The 22,283-nt window shown below is 45.9% G+C and overlaps 1 protein-coding gene across 3 annotated transcripts in view; it reads left to right on the top strand.

The window, feature by feature from the left end:
* tmem71 (transmembrane protein 71) overlaps window positions 1–22,283 on the top strand; it is a 59,083-nt gene that overhangs the window by 21,159 nt on the left and 15,641 nt on the right. The window contains exons 2-6 of one of the 3 annotated variants that reach the window (XM_033020344.1): window positions 1,871–1,938; window positions 4,353–4,413; window positions 9,132–9,335; window positions 14,731–14,934; window positions 19,862–20,034. In XM_033020344.1, the coding sequence (XP_032876235.1) occupies window positions 1,899–1,938; window positions 4,353–4,413; window positions 9,132–9,335; window positions 14,731–14,934; window positions 19,862–20,034 (682 nt within the window). In that variant the 5' untranslated portion in view covers window positions 1,871–1,898. Of the gene's footprint in view, window positions 1–1,853; window positions 1,939–4,352; window positions 4,414–9,131; window positions 9,336–14,730; window positions 14,935–19,861; window positions 20,035–22,283 lie in introns of all 3 variants that reach the window. The other 2 variants (XM_033020343.1, XM_033020345.1) reach the window with 2 other exon arrangements.

Genomic DNA, 22,283 nt, shown 5'->3' with positions numbered 1-22,283 from the left:
TGATGTCTGCACAAGTAAACATTCTCTTACACAAGTTTAGTGCGTGTACGGATGGAATGAAGCTGTCTCTGTTCGGAGCATATTGTGCACCACTCTATACTGCGCCCCTGTGGTCAAACTACAGAAAAGCAAGCCTACAGAGACTTAAAGTAGCTTATAATGATGCCATGATCTATGATGCCCCATCTAGCTCTCTCTTGACAGCCTCCAGAGAACCTGCCTCCACCGCCCTCTGAGCCAGAGAATTCCACAGACTCACCACTCTCTGTGAGAAAAGTGTTTCCTCGTCTCCGTCCTAAATGCTTACCCCTTATTCTTAAACTGTGGCCCCTGGTTCTGGACTCCCCCAACATCGGGAACATGTTTCTTGCCTCTAGTGTGTCCAAGCCCTTAACAATCTTATATGTTTCAATGAGAACACCTCTCATCCTTCTAAACTCCAGAGTGTACAAGCCCAGCTGCTCCATTCTCTCAGCATATGACAGTCCCGCCATCCCGGGAATTAACCTTGTAAACCTACGCTGCACTCCCTCAATAGCAAGAATGTCCTTCTTGGGAGAAGGAATTGATGGTGGAGAGGCAGTTCAATTCTGAATCTCCAAATGTTTAGTAGTATTCATTGATCAGCCAGTTCAGAATCCACAAAGCGAGAGTGGGAACACGTCATCCTAAATCCACAGAAGATTTTCTTCTTCTGAATCCTAGAAGAAAATCAAACTAAATAACAAGGAACTGCAGATGCTGGTTTGCCAAAGGAGGACCCGGCATGCGGGGGGCCGCCGTGAGGGAGGGGTAATAACAAAGGGGGAACTGGCAGGGGGCGGGGAGGGGGGTGGAATTTGTACCTTTGTCAGGGCCCTTTATGTGGTGACTATTTGTATACCTTGACATGGTATGCAAGCAAATAATTTCACTGTGATTTGTCACATGCAACAATAAAGTATTCAATTCTATTCACCAAAGAAAGACACAAAGTACTGGAGTAACTCAGCGGGTCAGGCAGCATCTCTGGAGGACATGGATAAGTGACGATTTGGGTCGGGACCATTACTTTGTTGTGAATGGGAGGCGGTGCGAGTGAAATCAGAGACTAGCAGGGATTTTTCGAGCTCAAATTCTGATTCATGTGGATCCAAAAAAAAACAGTTCAAGACTTAATTTGTGGAATGTTGTCTAGGTTTGATTGATTGAAAGATAGTGCACGGAAACAGGCTCTTCGGCCCACCGAGTCCATGCCGACCATCCATCACCTGTTATCCCACTTACACATCCACTTCTTATACACTAGGGGCAATTTAAAAAAGGCCGGCTGTATCATTAAGGACCCACACCATCCTGGCCATACCCTCATCTACCCGCTACCTTCAGGTAGAAGGTACAGGAGCCTGAAGACTGCAACGACCAGGTTCAGGAATAGCTACTTCCCCACAGCCATCAGGCTATTAAACCTGGCTCGGACTAAACTCTGAACATTAATAACCCATTATCTGTTTATTTGCACTTTATCAGTTTATTTATTCATGTGTGTATATATTTATATAATGGTATATGGACACACTGATCTGTTCTGTAGTCATGCCTACTATGTTCTGTTGTGCTGAAGCAAAGCAAGAATTTCATTTTCCTATCAGGGACACATGACAATAAACTCTCTTGAATCTTGAATCTTGAATTTACAAAGTCCAATTAACCTTGTAGACTTGACTTTAGACTTGACTTTAGACTTTAGGCTTTTGGACTTTAGGACGTTGGACTTTTAGACTTTTGTCTTTTGACTTTAAGTCAGAAATGATTCAGCCGTGTAGATCTTCAGCGGTAAAACTGAATCATTTATTTTGTTCCCCTTTTAACAGGTCTTCGTCCATTCTAGACCGCTGAAGAATAATCAAACAGCAGAAATGTATCCTGGATCTCATTATTTGTCAGCCTCGTTACATGGTAAGTCAAACAAAATCAACTTAATAAAGTTAACTAGCATTAAATCCAAGACTGCAACATATTGCCGAGTGTTATGGATGTAGACCAGACCATCACACAAACCAACCTCCTTCCCATTGACTCCATCTACACCTCACGCTGCCTCGGCAAGGCCAGCAGCATCATCAAGCACCAGTCGCACCCCGGCCACTCCCTCTTCTCCCCTCTCCCATCAGGCAAGAGGTACAGAAGTGTGAAAACGCACACCTCCAGATTCAGGGACAGTTTCTTCCCAGCTGTTATCAGGCAACTGAACCATCCTCTCACCAGCTAGAGAGCGGCCTAGACCTCCCATCTACTTCATTGGAAACTGAGCTATCTTTAATCAGACTTTATCTTGCACTAAATGTTATATCCTTTATCCTTTAACTGCAAAGTGTGGAAGGCATGCTTGTCATCATGTATAGTGTTTTCACTGACTGGGTAGCACGCAACCAAAAACCATTTCACGGTACTCGCAACATGTGGCAATAATAAACTAAACCAAACTATTGTTAACATCATGGTCTCCATATTTATTGTTCATAGAGTGATACAGTGTGGAAACAGCCCTATGGCCGAACTCGCTCACAACGGCCAACATGTCCCAGCTACACTAGTCCCACCTGCCATATCCCTCCAAACTTGTCCTATCCGTGTACCTGTCCAAATGTTTCTAAAACATTGGGATAATCCCAGTCTCAACTACCTCCTCTGACAGCTCGTTTCATACACCCACCACCCTCTGCGTGAAAAAGTTACCCCTCAGATTCCTATTAAATCTTTTCCCCTTCATCTTAAAACTATGTCCTCTGGTCCTCGATTCACCTACTCTGGGCAAGAGTTATTTTAAGCATCTAAATGTTATCATAATATCACCATATCGGGACATTTGTTTCTCAAATGGCTCTCCATGCCTTTGACTAAAATGCCCCTACTGCGCTAATCGCAATTACACACTTTTGCCCTATGAATGAATGAATGAATAAGTTTATTGGCCAAGTATTCACATACAAGGAATTTGCCTTGGTGCTCCGCACGCAAGTGACAACATGACATACAGTGACAGTTAGGAATGACACATAAATCATTAAACATTAATAATAAAACATTATCAATTAAACATGTGAATTAAATAAAATATCAGAGCAAAAGGAGGCTCCAGATTTTTGAGTAGAGCTACTACTCGTGGAAAAAAGCTGTATCCCTCTCCTACCATTGTCGTTTATGGTACTACCTCCTCTGGCAACTAGTTCCATACACTCACCACCATCTGAATGCTGAAGTTTCAATAAACAATAGACAATATACAATAGGTGCAGGAGTAGGCCATTTGGCCCTTCGAGCCAGCACCGCCATTCAATGTGATCATGGCTGATCATCCCCAATCAGTACCCCGTTCCTGCCTTCTCCCCATATCCCCTGACTCCGCTATCTTTAAGAGCCCTATCTAGCTCTCTTGAAAGCATCCAGAGAACCTGCCTCCACCGCCCTCTGAGGCAGAGAGTTCTACAGACTCGCAACTCTCTGTGAGAAAAAGTGTTTCCTCGTCTCCGTTCTAAATGGCTTACTACTTATTCTAAAATTGTGGCCCCTGGTTCTGGACTCCCCCAACATCGGGAACATGTTTCCTGCCTCTAGCGTGTCCAAGTCCTTAACAATCTTATATGTTTCAATGAGATATCCTCTCATCCTTCTAAACTCCAGAGTGTACAAGCCCAGCTGCTCCATTCTCCCAGCATATGACAGTCCCACCATCCCGGGAATTAACCTTGTAAACCTACACTACATTCCCTCAATAGGACGAATGTCCTTCCTCAAATTAGGGGACCAAAACTGCACACAATACTCCAGGTGTGGTCTCACTAGGCCCTGTACAACTCCAGAAGGACCTCTTTGCTCCTATATTCGATTTCTCTTGTTATGAAGGCCAACATGCCATTTGCTTTCTTCACTGCCTGCTGTACCTGCATGCTTACTTTCATAGACTGATGTACAAGGACCCCCAGATCCCATTGTACTTCCCCTTTTCCCAACTTGACACCACTTAGATAGTAATCTGCCTTCCTGTTTTTGCTACCAAAGTGGATACCCTCACATTTATCCACATTAAACTTCATTTGCCCACTGATTCCTATTATATGTTTGCACTCTCACCTACCACCTATGCCCTCTGGTTCTTGATTGCCCTCCCCTGGGTAAATGATTGTGCATTCACCTTGTCTATTCCCCTCCTCCCTTACCATTTGTTTCTATTAAGCTTTTTGTCTGTTCTCCTGTAGATGCTCAGAATTTCAATAGATGCAAATAGCCAATGTTCCTTGGGATTGCTGGATGTATTGGTTTAAGTCAGTTTGTCTGACCATTTCTTATGACTAACAAAGTCCTTATTGCAGCTGCACAGGTATTTCCGAAGAAGGTTCAGAAAGAAGCATCTCCTGAAAGGATCCTACAAAGGTAGCCAGATGCTCTTTCCAGTTCCCTTGCATTATAACATTGTCTATGATGTGACATCTGTAAAAATTATCCTAATGGGCCTGTCCCACGTAAGCGATTTTTTAGGCAACTACAGGCGATTAGTTTGTCACCACATGTTCGCCGCGAGTCGTCTCCTCAATCGTAGCGTATTTCTGGTCGCCGCTAAATTTCCAACATGTTGAAAAATTTTCGCCGTCAGTGGGTTTGACGCCAATGAGTGTAGCTTGACTTCTCCTGACATAGGTGCTGTCGTAGGTTGTCGCCAGGATGACGTAGGTAGTCGCCGATTTTTCAACGACCTGCTCCGACTATGACAGTCACCGGCTGTTGCCTAAACAATCATCAAGTGGGACTGGCCCGTAAGAAAAACATTTTTAGTTTGCCGGTTAGTTGTGGCTGATATTTTTAGGGTTGGCTTGCCTGGCCAAATAGAGGCCCAGGTGAAATATAATTTAAGGAAAAGGAACTGCAGATGCTGGTTTATACCAGAGATAGACGCAACATGCTGGAACAGTGGGTCAGGCAGCATCACTGAAGAAAATAACTAAGTGACCATCCGGGTTAGGACCTATCTTCAGACTCACATTTCGGGTTGGGAGCCTCCTAGATGCCCAAGTGAGTTTTGTTTTTTTGGAAAGCAGTGAGAAATGCTTCTATTTCCAAGGACCAAGGATATTCGACATGACTTAATTGACTTAGCAATTTCTATCGGTGCAGCGTAGAAAGCAGTGGAGTTCATCACAGCTTGAGATAGTCACAAAAAGCCGGAGTAGCTCAGCGGGACAGGCAGCATCTCTGGAGAGAAGGAATCGGTGATGTTTCGGGTCGAGACCCTTGGTTTGGCAATTGCTTTGCCCAAGGCCCCAAGATATTGCAGATAGTTGTGGATGCAGCCCAGAACATTAAACAACCAGGCCTCTCCACAGGTCAGAGATAGACACAAAATACTGCAGAAAATCAGTGGGACAGGCAGCATCTCTGCATAGAAGGAATGGGTGACGTTTCGGGTCGAGACCCTTTTTCAGACTGAGAGTCAGGGCAGAGGAACTCCAGAGATATGGAAGCATAAGGCGTAAAAACAACAGTTCAAAGCAGACGATGATGAAGAAATGTAGAATGATTCATTGTTGGCTGAGGGGAAGGTGCTGTTGATCAGTCACTGTGTTCACAGTCTATCTTGTTGAGTCTATCAGTCTCTCTGTGTTGTTGAGCCACAGTCTATCTATGTGGAGCTATTGCAGATGCCGTACCTGGAGGAAGTTGGCCTGCACATGCGGGGGTTGCCCAGGGCGTGGGAGTGTTAACAGGGTTTGCGGCTTTACCTGTAATGTTCCATCCTTGATAGTCATTAGACTAGGTTTGGAACTAAATAACATGACATTATTTATGAAACCACAAACAGGTTACAAGGAGTCATACAATCAGTAAATTAATCAGGAGGACAAGCTGGGCTTGTGCACTCTGGAGTTTAGAAGGATGAGAGGGGATCGCATTGAAACATATAAGATTATTAAGGATTTGGACACACTAGAGGCAGGAAACATGTTCCCGATGTTGGGGGAGTCCAGAAGCAGGGGCCACAGAATAAGGAGTAAGCCATTTAGAACGGAGATGAGGAAACACTTTTTCTCACAGAGAGTGGTGAGTCTGTGGAATTCTCTGCCTCAGAGGGCGGTGGAGGCGGGTTCGCTGGATGCTTTCAAGAGAGAGCTCGATAGGGCCCTTAAAGATAGTGGAGTCAGGGGATATGGGGAGAAGGCAGAAACGGGGTACTGATTGGGGATGATCAGCCATGATCACATTGAATGGCGGTGCTGGCTCGAAGGGCCGAATGGCCTACTCCTGCACCTATTGTCTATTGTCTATTGACAGTGAAACTATTTATAGAGAACTAGGAAGGGAAAGGGACAGAGAGAGCGAGGGAAAGCAATGGTTAATTGAAGTTAGAGAAATCAATATTACTACTGCTGGGTTGTAACCTGCCCAAGCTTCTCCTGAGATGCCGGCTGAGCCGCTGAGTTACTCCAGTACTTTGTGTTTTGTAATGCAGGTTTCAGTGAGGTTACTCACCCAGGGTTGAAGACCATCTTCCACCTTGGCTGATCTGCCTTAGCACACATATCCATGTTAACCCATGGTGTCCCTGTACATGTTGCCCACGGTGTTTTGAGTCTTAATAAGATTGGTTGTTTTCCCAAGATAGACATGAAAAGCTGTCGTAACTCAGCGGGTCAGACAGGTCTCTGGAGAAAAGGAATTGGTGAAGTTCCGGGACGAGACCCTTCTTTAGACTCCAGCTTTTTGTGCCTATCTTCGGTTTAAACCAGCATCTGCAGTTCCTTCCTACACATCGATTGTAGTCTTTATATGATAAAATCAGCACCATCTATCAATCTTTATCCCCTGTACCCGACTCCCCAGCATCTACTCCACCACCTACCAAGGCCCCTCCTTTCAACATCTCCACTGACCTCCTTACCCCTCCTCCACACTGCTTCCTCTTCCAGTTTGACCTGGTCACCCCTATTGAAATCTCCAAACTCATCAGCTCTTCCAAACCCACTACCTGCTCCCTCGACCCTCTCCCCACTCCCCTGCTGAAGTCCTGCCTCCCCGTTCTCTGCCCCTACCTCACTAATCTCTTCAACTCCTCATTGTCCCAAGGAATTGTCCCCTCCGCTTTCAAAACTGCTGCTGTCACACCAATCTTAAAGAAACCTGGTCTTGATCCCTCCTCTCTCATTAACTACCGCCCAATCTCAAACCTCCCCTTTCTTTCAAAAACCCTGGAGCGTATCGTTGCGTCGCAACTTCATTCCCACCTCCCTGCATATAACCTACTTGAACCCCTCCAATCTGGCTTTCGCCCCCTCCATAGCACAGAAACTGCTCTCCTCAAAGTCCTCAACGACCTCCTCACCTCTGCTGACACTGGTTCCCTCAACATCCTCATCCTCCTCGACCTGAGCGCAGCCTTCGATACAGTGAACCATAACATCCTGCTCACCAGACTCAAAGACCTCGGCATTGAAGGCTCTGCACTCAGCTGGCTCCGTTCCTACCTTTCCAACAGATCCCACTTCATCTCCATCCACAACCACACCTCTGCTACAGCCACAGTCACTCAAGGCGTTCCCCAAGGCTCCGTACTCGGCCCCCTCCTCTTCATCATCTACATCCTCCCCCTTGGTCAGATACTCCGCCACTTCAACCTGGACTTCCACTGTTACGCTGATGACACCCAGATCTACCTCGGCACCAAATCCCCCCACAACACTCCCCTCTCCCATATCAACTCCTGTTTGTCAGCTATAAAAACCTGGATGCAACATAATTTCCTCAAACTCAACAGCGATAAGACAGAATTCCTCCTCATAGGCTCCAAAGCCACACCCAGCAAAATCAATAACCCCACTCTCACCATCGACGGCACCACTGTCTCCCCATCTCCCCAGGCCCGTAACCTTGGCGTGATCTTTGATTCCACCCTCTCCCTTGAGCTTCACATCCGCCATGTCATTAAAACCTCCTTCTTTCATCTCCGCAACATCGCCAAACTCAGACCCTCTCTCACACCTCCCGCTGCTGAAAGACTCATCCATGCCTTCATCTCCTCCCGACTGGACTATTGCAACTCACTTCTCCTTGGCATCAGCTCCACCTACATCAACCGACTCCAACTGGTCCAGAACGCAGCCGCCCGACTCATCACCCACACCAAATCCTGGCATCACATCACTCCAGTCCTCAAACAACTTCACTGGCTTCCCATCTCCCACCGGATCAACTACAAAATCCTGATCCTCACCTACAAAGCCCTCCACCATCTGGCCCCCCCCATATCTCACTGACCTCCTCTCCCCCTACCAACCCTCACGGTCCCTCAGATCCACATCAGCCGGTCTCTTCTCCATCCACAAGTCCAACCTCCGCAGTTTTGGGGACAGAGCCTTCTCCAGGGCAGCTCCCAGGCTCTGGAACTCCCTCCCCCAACTGATCCGCAATTCCGTGTCCCTCACCATCTTCCAGTCCCGCCTCAAGACCCATCTCTTCACCTCTGCCTATCCTTAGCCCCACGTCCCCCTCCCTTTTCATCTGTGCATTAATTGCCTCATATTGTGTTTTGTATTGAATTCTGTCTTTACTTTGTGTACTAGTCATGTCTCTACTATTTATTTCATTCCCCTTACATGTTTTTCCTCTACTTGCTAAATTTTTGTAAGGTGTCCTTGAGACTCTTGAAAGGCGCCCATAAATAAAATTTATTATTATTTATGCTAACTGGATAGCACGCGAAAAAAATTGCTTTGCACTGTCCCTCGGTACATGTAACAACTAACTAACTTAACCAAATCTAAACCAGTGTGAACGGGTGATCGATGGTCAGTGTGAACTCGATGGGCCAAATGGCCCGTTTCCATGCTGTATCGTTCAATCAATCAATGCGTAAGAAGGAACTGCAGATGCTGGTTTACACCAAAGATAAACACAAAGTGCTGGAGTAACTCAGCGGGCCAGGCAGCATCTCTGGGGAGAAGGAATGAAGGAGGGTCTTCTGAAGAAGGGTCTCGATCGGAAACATCACCCATTCCTTCTGTCCAGAGATGCTGCCTGTCCTGCTGAGTTACTCCAGCATTTAGTTTCACTGAACCAACATGTGTATTAGTGCACTGTGATTTGGATATTGTTGCTTGCAGCATTTCACTGATGACTGGTGAGAGTTCCTGTTCCCCCTGCCGTCTGAACCCTCTGACCGGCTCGCCCTGCCTGTGCCGCCGGAGTCCCCGGCTCTTGACCAACGGCTACTATGACATGAGTGATGAGAGCTTCATGGACCAAGAAGGGAATCTCACCCTGACTCCATCCAAAATCAATATCAGTTACAAAGAAAATCTTGTGCGGTAAGTGTCGATATCCATAATCAATGTGGTAAATAATAATAATAATAATAATAATAATATCTTTTATTGTCATTGCACATCAGTGCAACGAGATTTGGTATGCAGTTTCCAACCGATGTCAGAAAAATAAAAAATAAATAAACTGCGACGTGACCATCTGAGGGAGACAGTCCAGGTGGGATGGGGGGCACTCAGCAGGGCCGGTTCAGAGCCGCTATAGCTCTGGGAATGAGTCTGGAGGTTCGGGCGTAGAAGGCCTTGTAACGTCTGTCGGAGGGAAGTAGTTCGAACAGTCCGTTACAAGGGTGTGAGGAGTCTTTATGGATGCTGACGGCCTTCCTGAGGCACCGTGTGTGGTAGATGCCCTCCAAGGCTGGTAGCTGTGTCCCAATAATCCTCTGCGCTCTGTGGACGACGCGCTGAAGAGCTCTCCTCTCCGCCTCCGTGCAGCTGAGATACCACACAGAGATGCCATACGTTAATATGCTCTCTGTGGTGCAGCGGTAGAACGTTGTCAGCAGCTGTTGGGGCAGACCAGTCTTTTTTAATGTCCTCATGAAGAACAGTCGTTGCTGTGCCTTCTTGACCAGCGCAGCGGTGTTGGTGGACCATGTGAGGTCCTCTGAAATGTGAGTGCCCAGAAACTTAAAGCTGGACACTCTCTCCACACTGTCCCCGTAGATGGAGATTGGGGCGTATATTCTCCATTATGGGACCTCCTGCTGAGTTACTCCAGCATTTAGTTTCAATGAACCAACCTGCCTTCCATTCATACCAGGACATCCGAGATGTCCTCATTCTTTAGGCAATGGGGGTTCCCCTCTTCCATCGTAGATGAGGCCCTCACACGTGTCACCTCGGTACCCGGCAGCTTTGCTCCTGCTCTTGGGATGCTGGAGTTTAGAAGAATGAGGGGGGACCTCATTGAAACTTACCGAATAGTGAAAGACCTGGATTGAGTGGATGCAGAGAGGATGTTACCACTAGTGGGGGAGTCTAGGACCAGAGGCCACAGCCTCAGAATAAAAGAAAGCACCTTTAGAAAGGAGATGAGGACGAATTTCTTTAGTTAGAGGGTGGTGAATCTGTGGAATTGATTGTGTACAGTTTTGTACAGTTTGTACTGTACAGTTTTGGTCTCCTAATTTGAGGAAGGACATCCTTGTGATTGAGGCAGTGCAGCGTAGGTTCACGAGATTGATTCATGGGATGGTGGGACTGTCATATTAGGAAAGATTGAAAAGACTAGGCTTGTATTCACTGGAGTTTAGAAGGATGAAGGGTGTTCCTATAGAAACATATAAAATTATAAAAGGACTGGACAAGCTGGATGCAGGAAATTTTTTCCTAATGTTGGGCGAGTCCAGAACCAGGGGCCACAGTCTTAGAATAAAGGGGAGGTCATTTAAGACTGAGGTGAGAAAAAACTTTTTCACCCAAAGAGTTGTGAATTTATGGAATTCCCTGCCACAGAGGGCAGTGGAGGCCATCACTGGATGGATTTAAGAGTTGGACTCTTAAAGTTGGAGCTCTAGGGGCTAGTGGAGTCAAGGGATATGGGGAGAAGGCAGGCACGGGTTATTGATAGGGGACGATCAGCCATGATCACAATGAATGGCGGTGCTGGCTCGAAGGGCCGAATGGCCTCCTCCTGCACCTATTTTCTATGTTTCTATGTTTCTATGAATTCATTGCCACAGACGGCTGTAGAGGTAAGTCATTGGATATTTTTAAGGCAGAGAATGACAGATTCTTGATTAGAAAGGGTGTCTACAGGAATAAGTTTCCTTTGTTATGGGGAAAAGGCAGAATAGGAAACTTATTCCTGTTAAAGTCGACAGCTGCCACATTGTCTAGTCAAGCGGTGGCTCAGGAGTGGGTGAGTGGACAGGAGCCTAAGGGGTAACATTTTTACACAAAGGGTGGTGGGTGATGGAATGAGCTGCCGGAGGAGGTAGATAAAAATAACTCATCACAAATCAGTTCTACCACTTTAATGAAAATCCATCCAGGTTTCTGATGAGGGTGCGTCTAATAAAATGATGGTGATGGAATGGACTTTAAGGTGAGGGGGGAGAAGATTTAATAGGAACCGAAGCGGTAATCTTTTTACACATAGGGCGGTGGGTGTATGGAACGAACTGCTGGAGGAGATTGTTGAGGCAGATACTATGGCAACGTTTAAGAAACATTTAGACAGGTACATGGATAGGACGGGTTTAGAGTGATATGGGCATTTGACCCATATGGGACTAGTGTAGATGGGACATGTTGATCGGTGTGGACAGGTTGGGCCGAAGGGCCTGTTTCCTTGCTGTATGACTCTATGACCTTATTGTAGTAGATGATAGTAGATCCTCTTTTGGGGACAGCACACACAGAGCCAGCAAGCACTGGCATCATCTTTCCTCTGTCAGGATGATCATGGTTTTAACGGGAAGCTGATAACTGGAGAGAACACTTTTGCTTCTGCCACACAAACCCAAACCCTGCTGTAAAACGATTCCGCACTTCTCAACTACATCCTGCTGCCAGCTTTACTGAGGTCTGGGCTGCCTGTGGTTAAAAATAAAATAATGTAATGTGGGTAAGTAAACTCATTGTGAGATCATAACAACTAACTGGTATCCTTACAGTAATGTCTGAAGAAGGGTCTCGATCTGAAACGTGACCCATTCCTTCTGTCCAGAGATGCTGACTGTCCTGCTGAGTTACTCCAGCATTTAGTTTCAATGAACCAACATGTGTATCAGTGTTAAACTGAGTTATTTTGTCAATCTAAAGTCAACTTGACTCAAACACTTGTTGCTGTTGAAATCGATTCTTTATTCAGCTGAGACGAGTCTCTGAATCTTCCAACACAGAGCTGATGCTCTGGGGCGGGTCCAGAGAGGAGTAGCTTTGATAGAAACTCATGGCATTTATTGGACATTTCTGATACAGAGGGTATGACAAACTCGTAACCAATCATCTGAGTCCTTCTGGTGATTTACAACATCAGTCACATGACCCCCCCCCCCCCCCCTTCACTGGCCTCATTTTACAACCTTCGTTTGCCTGTGGTTTAACTTTGTTTAGAATTATTTTATTTCAACACAGCAAAACCCCAGTAGGCTCAATTATCAAAGACCACTCCTCAAACTATAAGATACATATGTAATACAATTATCACTCAAGTCATACACACTTTCCATACCAAGAAGAAAGATATTTCTATAAATCTAAACAAAGTCTAATATTTACAGCCCTACTTAGACACAATACATTTCATAATAATAATAATAATATAATAATATATCTTTTATTGTCATTGCACGTCAGTGCAACAAGATTTAGTGTGCAGCTCCACTGATGTACAAGAAAGGTAAATAAATACAATACATAAATAAACAAGCTGAATTGATTGACGTGACCATCTGAGGGAGACTGTCCAAAGGGGGTGGGTGGGGGGGGGGCACTCATTAGGGCCGGTTCAGAGCCGCTATAGCTCTTGGGATGAAACTGTTCCTGAGTCTGGAGGTTCGGGCGTAGAAGGCCTTGTAACGTCTGCCGGAGGGAAGTAGTTGAAACACACCGTGGCAGGGGTGTGATGAGTCCTTATGGATGCTGAGGGCCTTCCTGAGGCACCGCGTGTGGTAGATGCCCTCCAAGGCTGGTAGCTCTGTCCCGATGATCCTCTGCGCTCTGTTGACGACGCGCTGAAGAGCTCTCCTCTCCGCCTCCGTGCAGCTGAGATACCACACAGAGATGCCATATGTTAGTATGCTCTCTGTGGTGCAGCGGTAGAACGTTGTCAGCAGCTGTTGGGGCAGACCAGTCTTTTTTAATGTCCTCAGGAAGAACAGTCGTTGCTGTGCCTTCTTGACCAGAGCGGCGGTGTTTGTGGACCATGTGAGGTCTTCTGAAATGTGAGTGCCCAGAAACTTAAAGCTGGACACTCTCTCCACACTTTCCCCATAAATGGAGATTGGGGCGTATTCTCCAGAATGGGACCTCCTGAAGTCAATAATCAGCTCCTTGGTCTTGGAGGTGTTTAGTGCCAAGTTGTTATTGGCGCACCAGTCCGCCAGGTTCTGCACCTCCGCTCTGTATTTTGTTTCATCACCGTTGGTGATCAGCCCAATCACTGTTGTGTCGTCTGCAAACTTCACGATGGTGTTGGTGTCGAATGCAGGGACACAGTCGTGAGTGAAGAGGGAGTAGAGCATGGGGCTTAGTACACAACCCTGTGGTGTGCCGGTGCTCAGGGTGATGGTGGAGGACAGGTGCGGGCCCAGTCTCACTGCCTGCGGTCGCTCCGTGAGAAAGTTCAGGATCCAAGCGCATATCGGTGAGCTGAGGCCTAGCTGGTGGAGTTTGGTGGTGAGCTTGGTGGGTATGACCGTATTGAATGCAGAGCTATAGTCAATGAAGAGCATCCTCACATACGTGCCCTGTCTGTCCAGGTGAGTCAGGACAGTGTGAAGGGCCAGAGAGATGGCATCCTCTGTCGATCTATTTGCCCTTATGCAAATTGGTTTCAGTACAATTTTACACAGTTTAAAATACTATTACCTATGTATTAAAATATTAATTATATGAGTTCGCCGAATTACCGAGTTTCTAAGTTAAATTCAAACCCACACACACCTCCCAACTCCAAGTATACATGGGTCGTAAATCTGTCAACAATTGATGATATGTGTTTTGTGCCAGGATACAGCTTCATTCTAATTTGCTGCCCCTTTTCCTGCTATCTGGGAGCTGGATTTTCAATCTCATCTGCCAGGCCTTTTACAAATATTACAGGAACAAAGGTAGATTCACAACCAGACCATTACTTCAGAAGTACATCTGCTTCTTCGACTTTCTATAAACAGAAGGAAGGTCACAAATCCATCAATCTGATTCTTTTCCTCTCCAAGCATCCATTCCTTATCTCAACCTCATTATAATTTAACATAGCCAAAGCTAACAACAGAGTCTATTATCTCTCAGCCTTGAATTCTGTCTCGAACGCAGCATAACCGGCCATAACTCTTCATCTTTATGTCACATCAGAGCTGAAAAATGTGCCATAGAGAAAGAGCAGATGACCTCTGGCCTAAGAAGCGGTCCTATTCAGTAATCCATTCTTCAACACAAAATCATATCAAATACAATTTCCTCCAGCATTATAATTGCTTCAAAGCAATAAACTAAGTTATGTAGGTTCAGATTAGCGTTTCTATGTTTAGATTCATCTGTTCACTGTATGTGTTTCTTTGTACTTTATTTCTTTAGGATACATGTGTTTCTGAAAACCTTAAGCTTTTCTTTTGCAAATTACCTAGCTTATATAATATTCACTATCTGAGCGGTTCTATTATATAATTTTTCCTCACCAGTGCATGTGATTTGGATGTTGTGCTTGCAGCATTTCACTGATGACCGGTGAGAGTTCCTGTTCCCCCTGCCGTCTGAACCCTCTGACCGGCTCGCCCTGCCTGTGCCGCCGGAGTCCCCGGCTCTTGACCAACGGCTACTATGACATGAGTGATGAGAGCTTCATGGACCAAGAAGGGAATCTCACCCTGACTCCATCCAAAATCAATATCAGTTACAAAGAAAATCTTGTGCGGTAAGTGTCGATATTCATAATCAATGTGGTAAATGGCCATCACGCAAAACCAACCTGCCTTCCATTCATACCAGGACATCCAAGATGTCCTCATTCTTTAGGCAATGGGGGTTCCCCTCTTCCATCGTAGATGAGGCCCTCACACATGTCTCCTCGGTACCCAGCAGCTCCGCTCTTGCTCCCCCTCCCCCTAGTCGCAACAGGGACAGAATCCCCTAGTCCTCACCTTTCACCTCATCAGCCATCACATACAACACATAACCCACCGACATTTTCGACACCTCCAACGGGATCCCACCATTAATCATCTTTCCATCTTATACCACCCCCTCGACTCTGTCCAGGGACCTCAACAGTCCTGTCAGGTTAGGCTGAGGTTCACTTGCACCTCCTCCAACCTCATCCACTGTATCTGTTGTTCAAGATGTGGACTTATACAACGGCGAGACCAGACGTAGTCTGGGCGATCATTTTGCTGAACACCTTCACTCAGCCCGCCTGGACCAACCTGATCTCCTGGTTGCCAAACACTTTCCCATTCCCACACGGACCTTTCTATCCTAGGCCTCCATTGTCAGAGTGAGGCCAAATGCAAATTGGAGGAACAGCATCTCATATTTTGCTTGGGCAGCTTACAACCCAGTGGAATTCATATTGATTTCTCTAACTTCAAGTAACCCCTGCATTCCCTCTCTCTCCTTTCCTCCCCCACCCAAGTCGCACCAGCTTCTCGTTCTCACCTAGCAAACAGCTAACAATAGCCTCTTTCCTTTGTAATTGTTACTTTTCCTATTAATTATTTGGAAGAGGAAATTAGGAGCAACACTAGCAAGTTTGCGGATGACACAAAGCTGGGTGGTAGTGTGAACTGTGAAGAGGATGTTAAGAGATTGCAGGGAGACCTGGACAGGTTGAGTAAGTGGGCAGATGCCTGGCAGATGCAGTATAATATAGTTATCCACTTTGGTGGCAAAAACAAGGGGGCAGATTATTATCTCAATGGGGTTAGGTTAGGTAAGGGGGAGGTACAGCGAGACCTGGGTGTCCTTGTACACCGGTCACTGAAAGTTGGCGTGCAGGTACAGCAGGCAGTGAAGAAAGCTAATGGAATGTTGGCCTTCATAACAAGAGGATTTCTGTATAGGAGTAAAGAGGTTCTTCTGCAGTTGTACAGGGCTCTGGTGAGACCACATCTGGAGTATTGTGTACAGTTTTGGTCTCCTAATTTGAGGAAGGACATTCTTGTGATTGAGGCAGTGCAGCGTAGGTTCACGAGATTGATCCCTGGGATGGCGGGACTGTCATATGAGGAAAGATTGAAAAGACTAGGCTTGTATTCACTGAAGTTTAGAAGGATGGGGGGAATCTTATAGAAACATATAATATAAAATTATAAATGGACTGGGCAAGCTAGATGCAGGAAAAAAATTCCCAATGTTGGGCGAGTCCAGAACCAGGGGCCACAGTCTTAGAATAAAGGGGAGGTCATTTAAGACTGAGGTGAGAAAAAACTTTTTCTCCCAGGGAGTTGTGAATTTATGGAATTCCCTGCCACAGAGGGCAGTGGAGGCCAAATCACTGGATGGATTTAAGAGAGAGTTAGATAGAGCTCTAGGGGCTAGTGGAGTCAAGGGATATGGGGAGAAGGCAGGCACAGATTGATAGGGGAAGGTCAGCCATGATCACAATGAATGGTGGTGCTGGCTCAAAGGGCCAAATGGCCTCCTCCTGCACCTATTTTCTATGTTTCTATATTTTTTGCATATCTTGTATTCATTTGTTCTATAACTCTCTACATCTCCGTCTATGTCTCTCGTTTCCTTTTCCCCTGACCCCTGAGTCTGAAGAAGGGTCTTGACCCGAAACGTCTCCCATTCCTTCCCTGCAGAGATGCTGCCTGTCCCACTGAGTTCCTCCAGCTTTTTGTGTCTATCTCCCTCCCATTGACTCCAACTAGACTTCACGCTGCCTCGGCAAGGCCAGCAGCATAATCAAGGACCTGTCTCACACCGGTCACTCCCTCTTCTCCCCTCTCCCATCGGGCAAGAGGTACAGAAGTGTGAAAACGCACACCTCCAGATTCAGCGACAGTTTCTTCCCAGCTGTTATCAAGCAATTGAACTGTCCTACCACCAGCTAGACCGCGTTCCTGACCCACCTTCAACCTCATTGGAGACCGTTGGACTGTCTGTAACCAGACTTTACTGTACATTATCTTACGCTAAACTTTATTCCCTATATCCTGTACCTGTACACTGTGTTCGGCTCGATTGTAATCATGGATAGTCAGTTTAGTTCAGTTCAGTTTAGTTCATTGTCACGTGTACCGAGGTACTGTGAAAAGCTTTTGTTGCGTGCTAACCAGTCAGCGGAAAGACCTTTTATTTGTCAGACAGTCCTCTTGCTGTGTGTGAGGAAATTAAATACTTAGGTCATGTCATATCTGATGACTGGAAGGATGACAAAGACCTCTACCGACAGCGCTGTAAAATTTATCTTCAAGCCAACATGCTTATAAGGAAGTTTTATATGTGCTCTGATTCTGTGAAGTGTTCCCTGTTCAGAACCTACATCACACCATTATATACTGCTCAATTGTGGTCTAATTATAAGAAAAAGAGTATGCAGAGGCTTAAGGTTGCATACAATGATGCAATGAGGTTGCTGCTTCGTGTCCCTAGGTGGCATAGTGCCAGTCAATTGTTTGTGTCCACTAGAGTGCCAACCTGTGAGGCACTCTTAAGACAGCTGATGTTTAGTTTTATGTGTCGCCTGGACAAGTCAGAGAACCACATAATTGAAGCCCTAGTCAGCCCTCTGAAAAGCTGCTATAGATTCACTTCTAGGCTAAGACGGCATTGGTGCAATAGCTTATATATATTTTAGGCTAATATGCAATTTTTTAATGTATCTTTGTAATTCTTTGTACTGTTTGATGTGTTATATGGACCTGTGTCTGAAATAAAGCTTTAATAATAATAATAAAATACATGATTACAATCGAGCGATTTACATTGAGTGCATGGTGGTGCAGCGGTAGAGTTGCTGCCTCGCTGTGTCAGAGACCCAGGTTCGATCCTGACCTTGGGTGCTGCCTTTATGGAGATTGTAAGTTCTCCGGGTGGGGTTTTCTCCCACACTCCCAAGACGCACAGAATTGTAGGTTAATTGGCTTCGGTAAAATTGTATATTGTCCCTAGTGTTGAGTTGAGTTTAGTTTATTGTCACTTGCACTGAGGTACAGTGAAAAGCTTTTGTTGCGTGCTAATGTGTCTGTGGAATGACAATACATGATTACAATTGAGCCATTCACAGTGTACAGATACATAACTTCATTAGTCAGAGGGTGGTGAATCTGTGGAATTCTTTGCCACAGGAAGCTGTGCAAGCCAAGTCAGTGGATATATTTAAGGCAGAGATAGATAGACAATAGACAATAGGTGCAGGAGTAGGCCATTCGGCCCTTCGAGCCAGCACCTCCATTCAAATGTGATCATGGCTGATCATCCCCAATCAGTACCCCGTTCCTGCCTTCTCCCCATATCCCCTGACTCCGCTATTTTTAAGAGCCCTATCTAGCTCTCTCTTGAAAGCATCCAGAGAACCGGCCTCCACCGCTCTCTGAGGCAGAGAGTTCCACAGACTCACCACTCTCTGTGAGAAAAAGTGTTTCCTCGTCTCCGTTCTAAATGGCTTACTCCTTATTCTCAAACTGTGGCCCCTGGTTCTGGACTCCCCCGACATTGGGAACATGTTTCCTGCCTCTAGCGTGTCCAAGCCCTTAACAATCTTATATGTTTCAATGAGATCACCTCTCATCCTTCTATACTCCAGAGTGTACAACAATGGATTCTTGATCAGTACGGGTGTCAGAGGTTATGGGGTGAAGGCAGGAGAATGGGGTTAGGAGGGAAAGACAGATCAGCCATAGTTGAATGGCGTAGACGTGATGGGCCGAATGGCCCAATTCTACTCCTATCACTTATGATCTTGTGATAAATGGAATAATGTGAATAACATTTAGTGCAAGATAATGTCCCAGTCGTGGGTCTGCAGTGACATAGAAAGTATAACCATATAACCATGTATAACCATATAACAATTACAGCACGGAAACAGGCCATCTCGGCCCTTCAAGTCCGTGCCAAACACTTATTTTCCCCTAGTCCCATCTACCTGCACTCAGACCATAATCCTCCATTCCTTTCCCATCCATATACCTATCCAATTTATTTTTAAATGATAAAGTCGAACCTGCCTCCACCACTTCCACTGGAAGCTCATTCCACACAGCTACCACTCTCTGAGTAAAGAAGTTCCCCCTCGTATTACCCCTAAACTTCTGTCTTTTAATTCTCATGTCCTCTTGTTTGAATCTTCCCTACTCTCAATGGGAAAAGCTTATCCATGTCAACTCTGTCTATCCCTCTCATCATTTTAAAGACCTCTATCAAGTCCCCCCTTAACCTTCTGCGCTCCAAAGAATAAAGACCTAACTTGTTCAACCTTTCTCTGTAACATAGTTGCTGAAACCCAGGCAACATTCTAGTAAATCGCCTCTGTACTCTCTCTATTTTGTTGACATCCTTCCTATAATTAGGTGACCAAAATTGTGCACCATACTCCAGAATAGGCCTCATCAATGCCTTGTACAATTTTAACATTACATCCCAACTTCAATACTCAAAGTAGCTCAGAATTGCTCTCTGGTTGCTGGTATGATTGTGTGTAGGGTCGTGCTAATGTACAGGGTGATCGCTGGTCCGCACAAACTCTGTGGGCCAAAGGACCTGTTTCCGCGCTGTTTCTCTAACGTCTACAGAGTGAAGCTTTGGGATTATCCAATGGTCATGATCCACGCCAAAGGAACAGGCGGATGGTAAGATGGATGGTGATTTTTTTCTAACACAGGTATCCATCCCTGCAGAATTTTCCGACGGAGGAGAAAGGCTCGCCGATCCTTTGCAAGTCTCTTCTCCATCGATTCCTCCAGTGCATGGTTGAACAGAAGTCTTTTCAGCAGATCCGACTGTCCTCTTGCAGAATCTTCATGGATCGGTGATGAAAGTGACTTTGACACCAACTTCACCAATATACATGGTACGTTGTTATTGTTGATGCAAATCAATAGAAAATAAGCTGTAGTAATATTATTTTTCACAGTAATCGAACACAGAATAGAACAGCGCAGGACCAGGCCCTTCGGCCCACATTGTCTCTGCCGATCATGATGCCATGATGATCTCGGAAATGATCTATATCCCTCCATTCCCTGCATGTCCATGTGCTTTCCCAAAAGTCTCCAAAACACCACTGTTGTATCTATGTTTAAGAAAGAACTGCAGATGCTGGAAAAATCGAAGGTGCTGGAGAAACTCAGCGGGTGAGGCAGCATCTATGGAGCGAAGGAATAGGCGACGTTTCGGGTCGAGACCCTTCTTCCTCCCTTCCATTAACTCCATCTACACCTCACGCTGCCTCGGCAAGGCCAGCAGCATCATCAAGGACAAGTCGCACACTGGCCACTCTCTCTTCTCCCCTCTCCCATCGGGCAAAAGGGATAGAAGTGAGAAAACGCACACCTCCAGATTCAGGGACAGTTTCTTCCCTGCTGTTATCAGGCAACTGAACCATCCTACCATAACTAGAGAGCGGTCCTGAACTACTATCTACCTCATAGGTGATCCTCGGACTATCTTTGCTTGGACTTTACTGGCTTTGCCTTGCACTATGCTGAGAGTATGGAGCGGCTGGGCTTGTACACTCTGGAGGATTAGAGTGGATCTTATTGAAACATATAAGATAATTAAGGGTTTGGACAAGCTAGAGGCAGGAAACATGTTCCCGATGTTGGGGGAGTCCAGAACCAGGGGCCACAGTTTAAGAATAAGGGGTAAGCCATTTAGAACGGAGTCGAGGAAACACTTTTTCACACAGAGTTGTGAGTCTGTGGAATTCTCTGCCTCAGAGGGCGGTGGAGGCCGGTTCTCTGGATACTTTCAAGAGAGAGCTGGATAGGGCTCTTAAAGATAGCGGAGTCAGGGGATTTGGGGAGAAGGCAGGAACGGGGTACTGATTGGGGATGATCAGCCATGATCACATTGAATGGCGGTGCTGGCTCGAAGGATGTCAACAAAATAGAGAGAGTACAGAGGAGATTTACTAGAATGTTGCCTGGGTTTCAGCAACTAAGTTACAGAGAAAGGTTGAATAAGTTAGGTCTTTATTCTCTGGAGCGCAGAAGGTTAAGGGGGGACTTGATAGAGGTCTTTAAAATGATGAGAGGGATAGACAGAGTTGACGTGGACAAGCTTTTCCCATTGAGAGTTGGGAAGATTCAAACAAGAGGACATGACTTCAGAATTAAGGGACAGAAGTTTAGGGGTAACATGAGGGGGAACTTCTTTACTCAGAGAGTGGTAGCTGTGTGGAATGAGCTTCCAGTGGAGGTGGTGGAGGCAGATTCGATTTTAACATTTAAAAATAAATTGGATAGGTATATGGATGGGAAAGGAATGGAGGGTTATGGTCTGAGTGCAGGTAGATGGGACTAGGGGAGAATAAGTGTGCGGCATGGACTTGTAGGGCCGAGATGGCCTGTTTCCGTGCTGTAATTGTTATATGGTTATATGGCCGAATGGCCTACTCCTGCATCTATTGTCCATTGTCTAAACGTTATTCCCTCGTCATGTATCTATACACTGTAAATGGCCCAATTGCAATCGTGTATTGTCTTTCCGCTGACTGGATAACACGCAACAACCGCTTTTCGCTGTACCTCGGTACACGTGACAATAAACTAAACTGAACTACATACACCAGCACTCCCAGCAGGGTATTCCAGCGACTCACCACCCTCTGTGTGTAAAAAGAAAGCAAGCGCCACACATCTTATTTAAACTTTGCTCCTCGCCTTAAAGCTTTGCTCTCTAGTATTTGATATTCCAATGCTGGGAGGGAGGGTAGGCAGTCAAAACCTATCTATGCCTCTCATAATTTCATAAACATTTATCAGATCTTCCCTCAGCCACCGTTGTCCCAGCGAAAACAATCCATGTCCGTCCAAACTTTCCCTGTCGTTAATACCCGCTAATCTACTGCAGGGATCATAGATAGAAACATAGAAAATAGGTGCAGGAGGAGGCCATTCGGCCCTTCGAGCCAGCACCGCCATTCATTGTGATCATGGCTGATCGTCCCATATCAATAACCCGTGCCTGCCTTCTCCCGATATCCCTTGACTCCACTAGCCCCTAGAGCTCTATCTAACTCTCTCTTAAATCCATGCAGTGACTTGGCCTCCACTGCCCTCTGTGGCAGGGAATTCCATCAATTCACAACTCTCTGGG

This window comes from Amblyraja radiata, chromosome 4, assembly GCF_010909765.2.
Source record: "Amblyraja radiata isolate CabotCenter1 chromosome 4, sAmbRad1.1.pri, whole genome shotgun sequence".
NCBI classification, from domain to species: domain Eukaryota; kingdom Metazoa; phylum Chordata; class Chondrichthyes; order Rajiformes; family Rajidae; genus Amblyraja; species Amblyraja radiata.
This window is presented reverse-complemented; position numbering and strand designations above follow the sequence as displayed.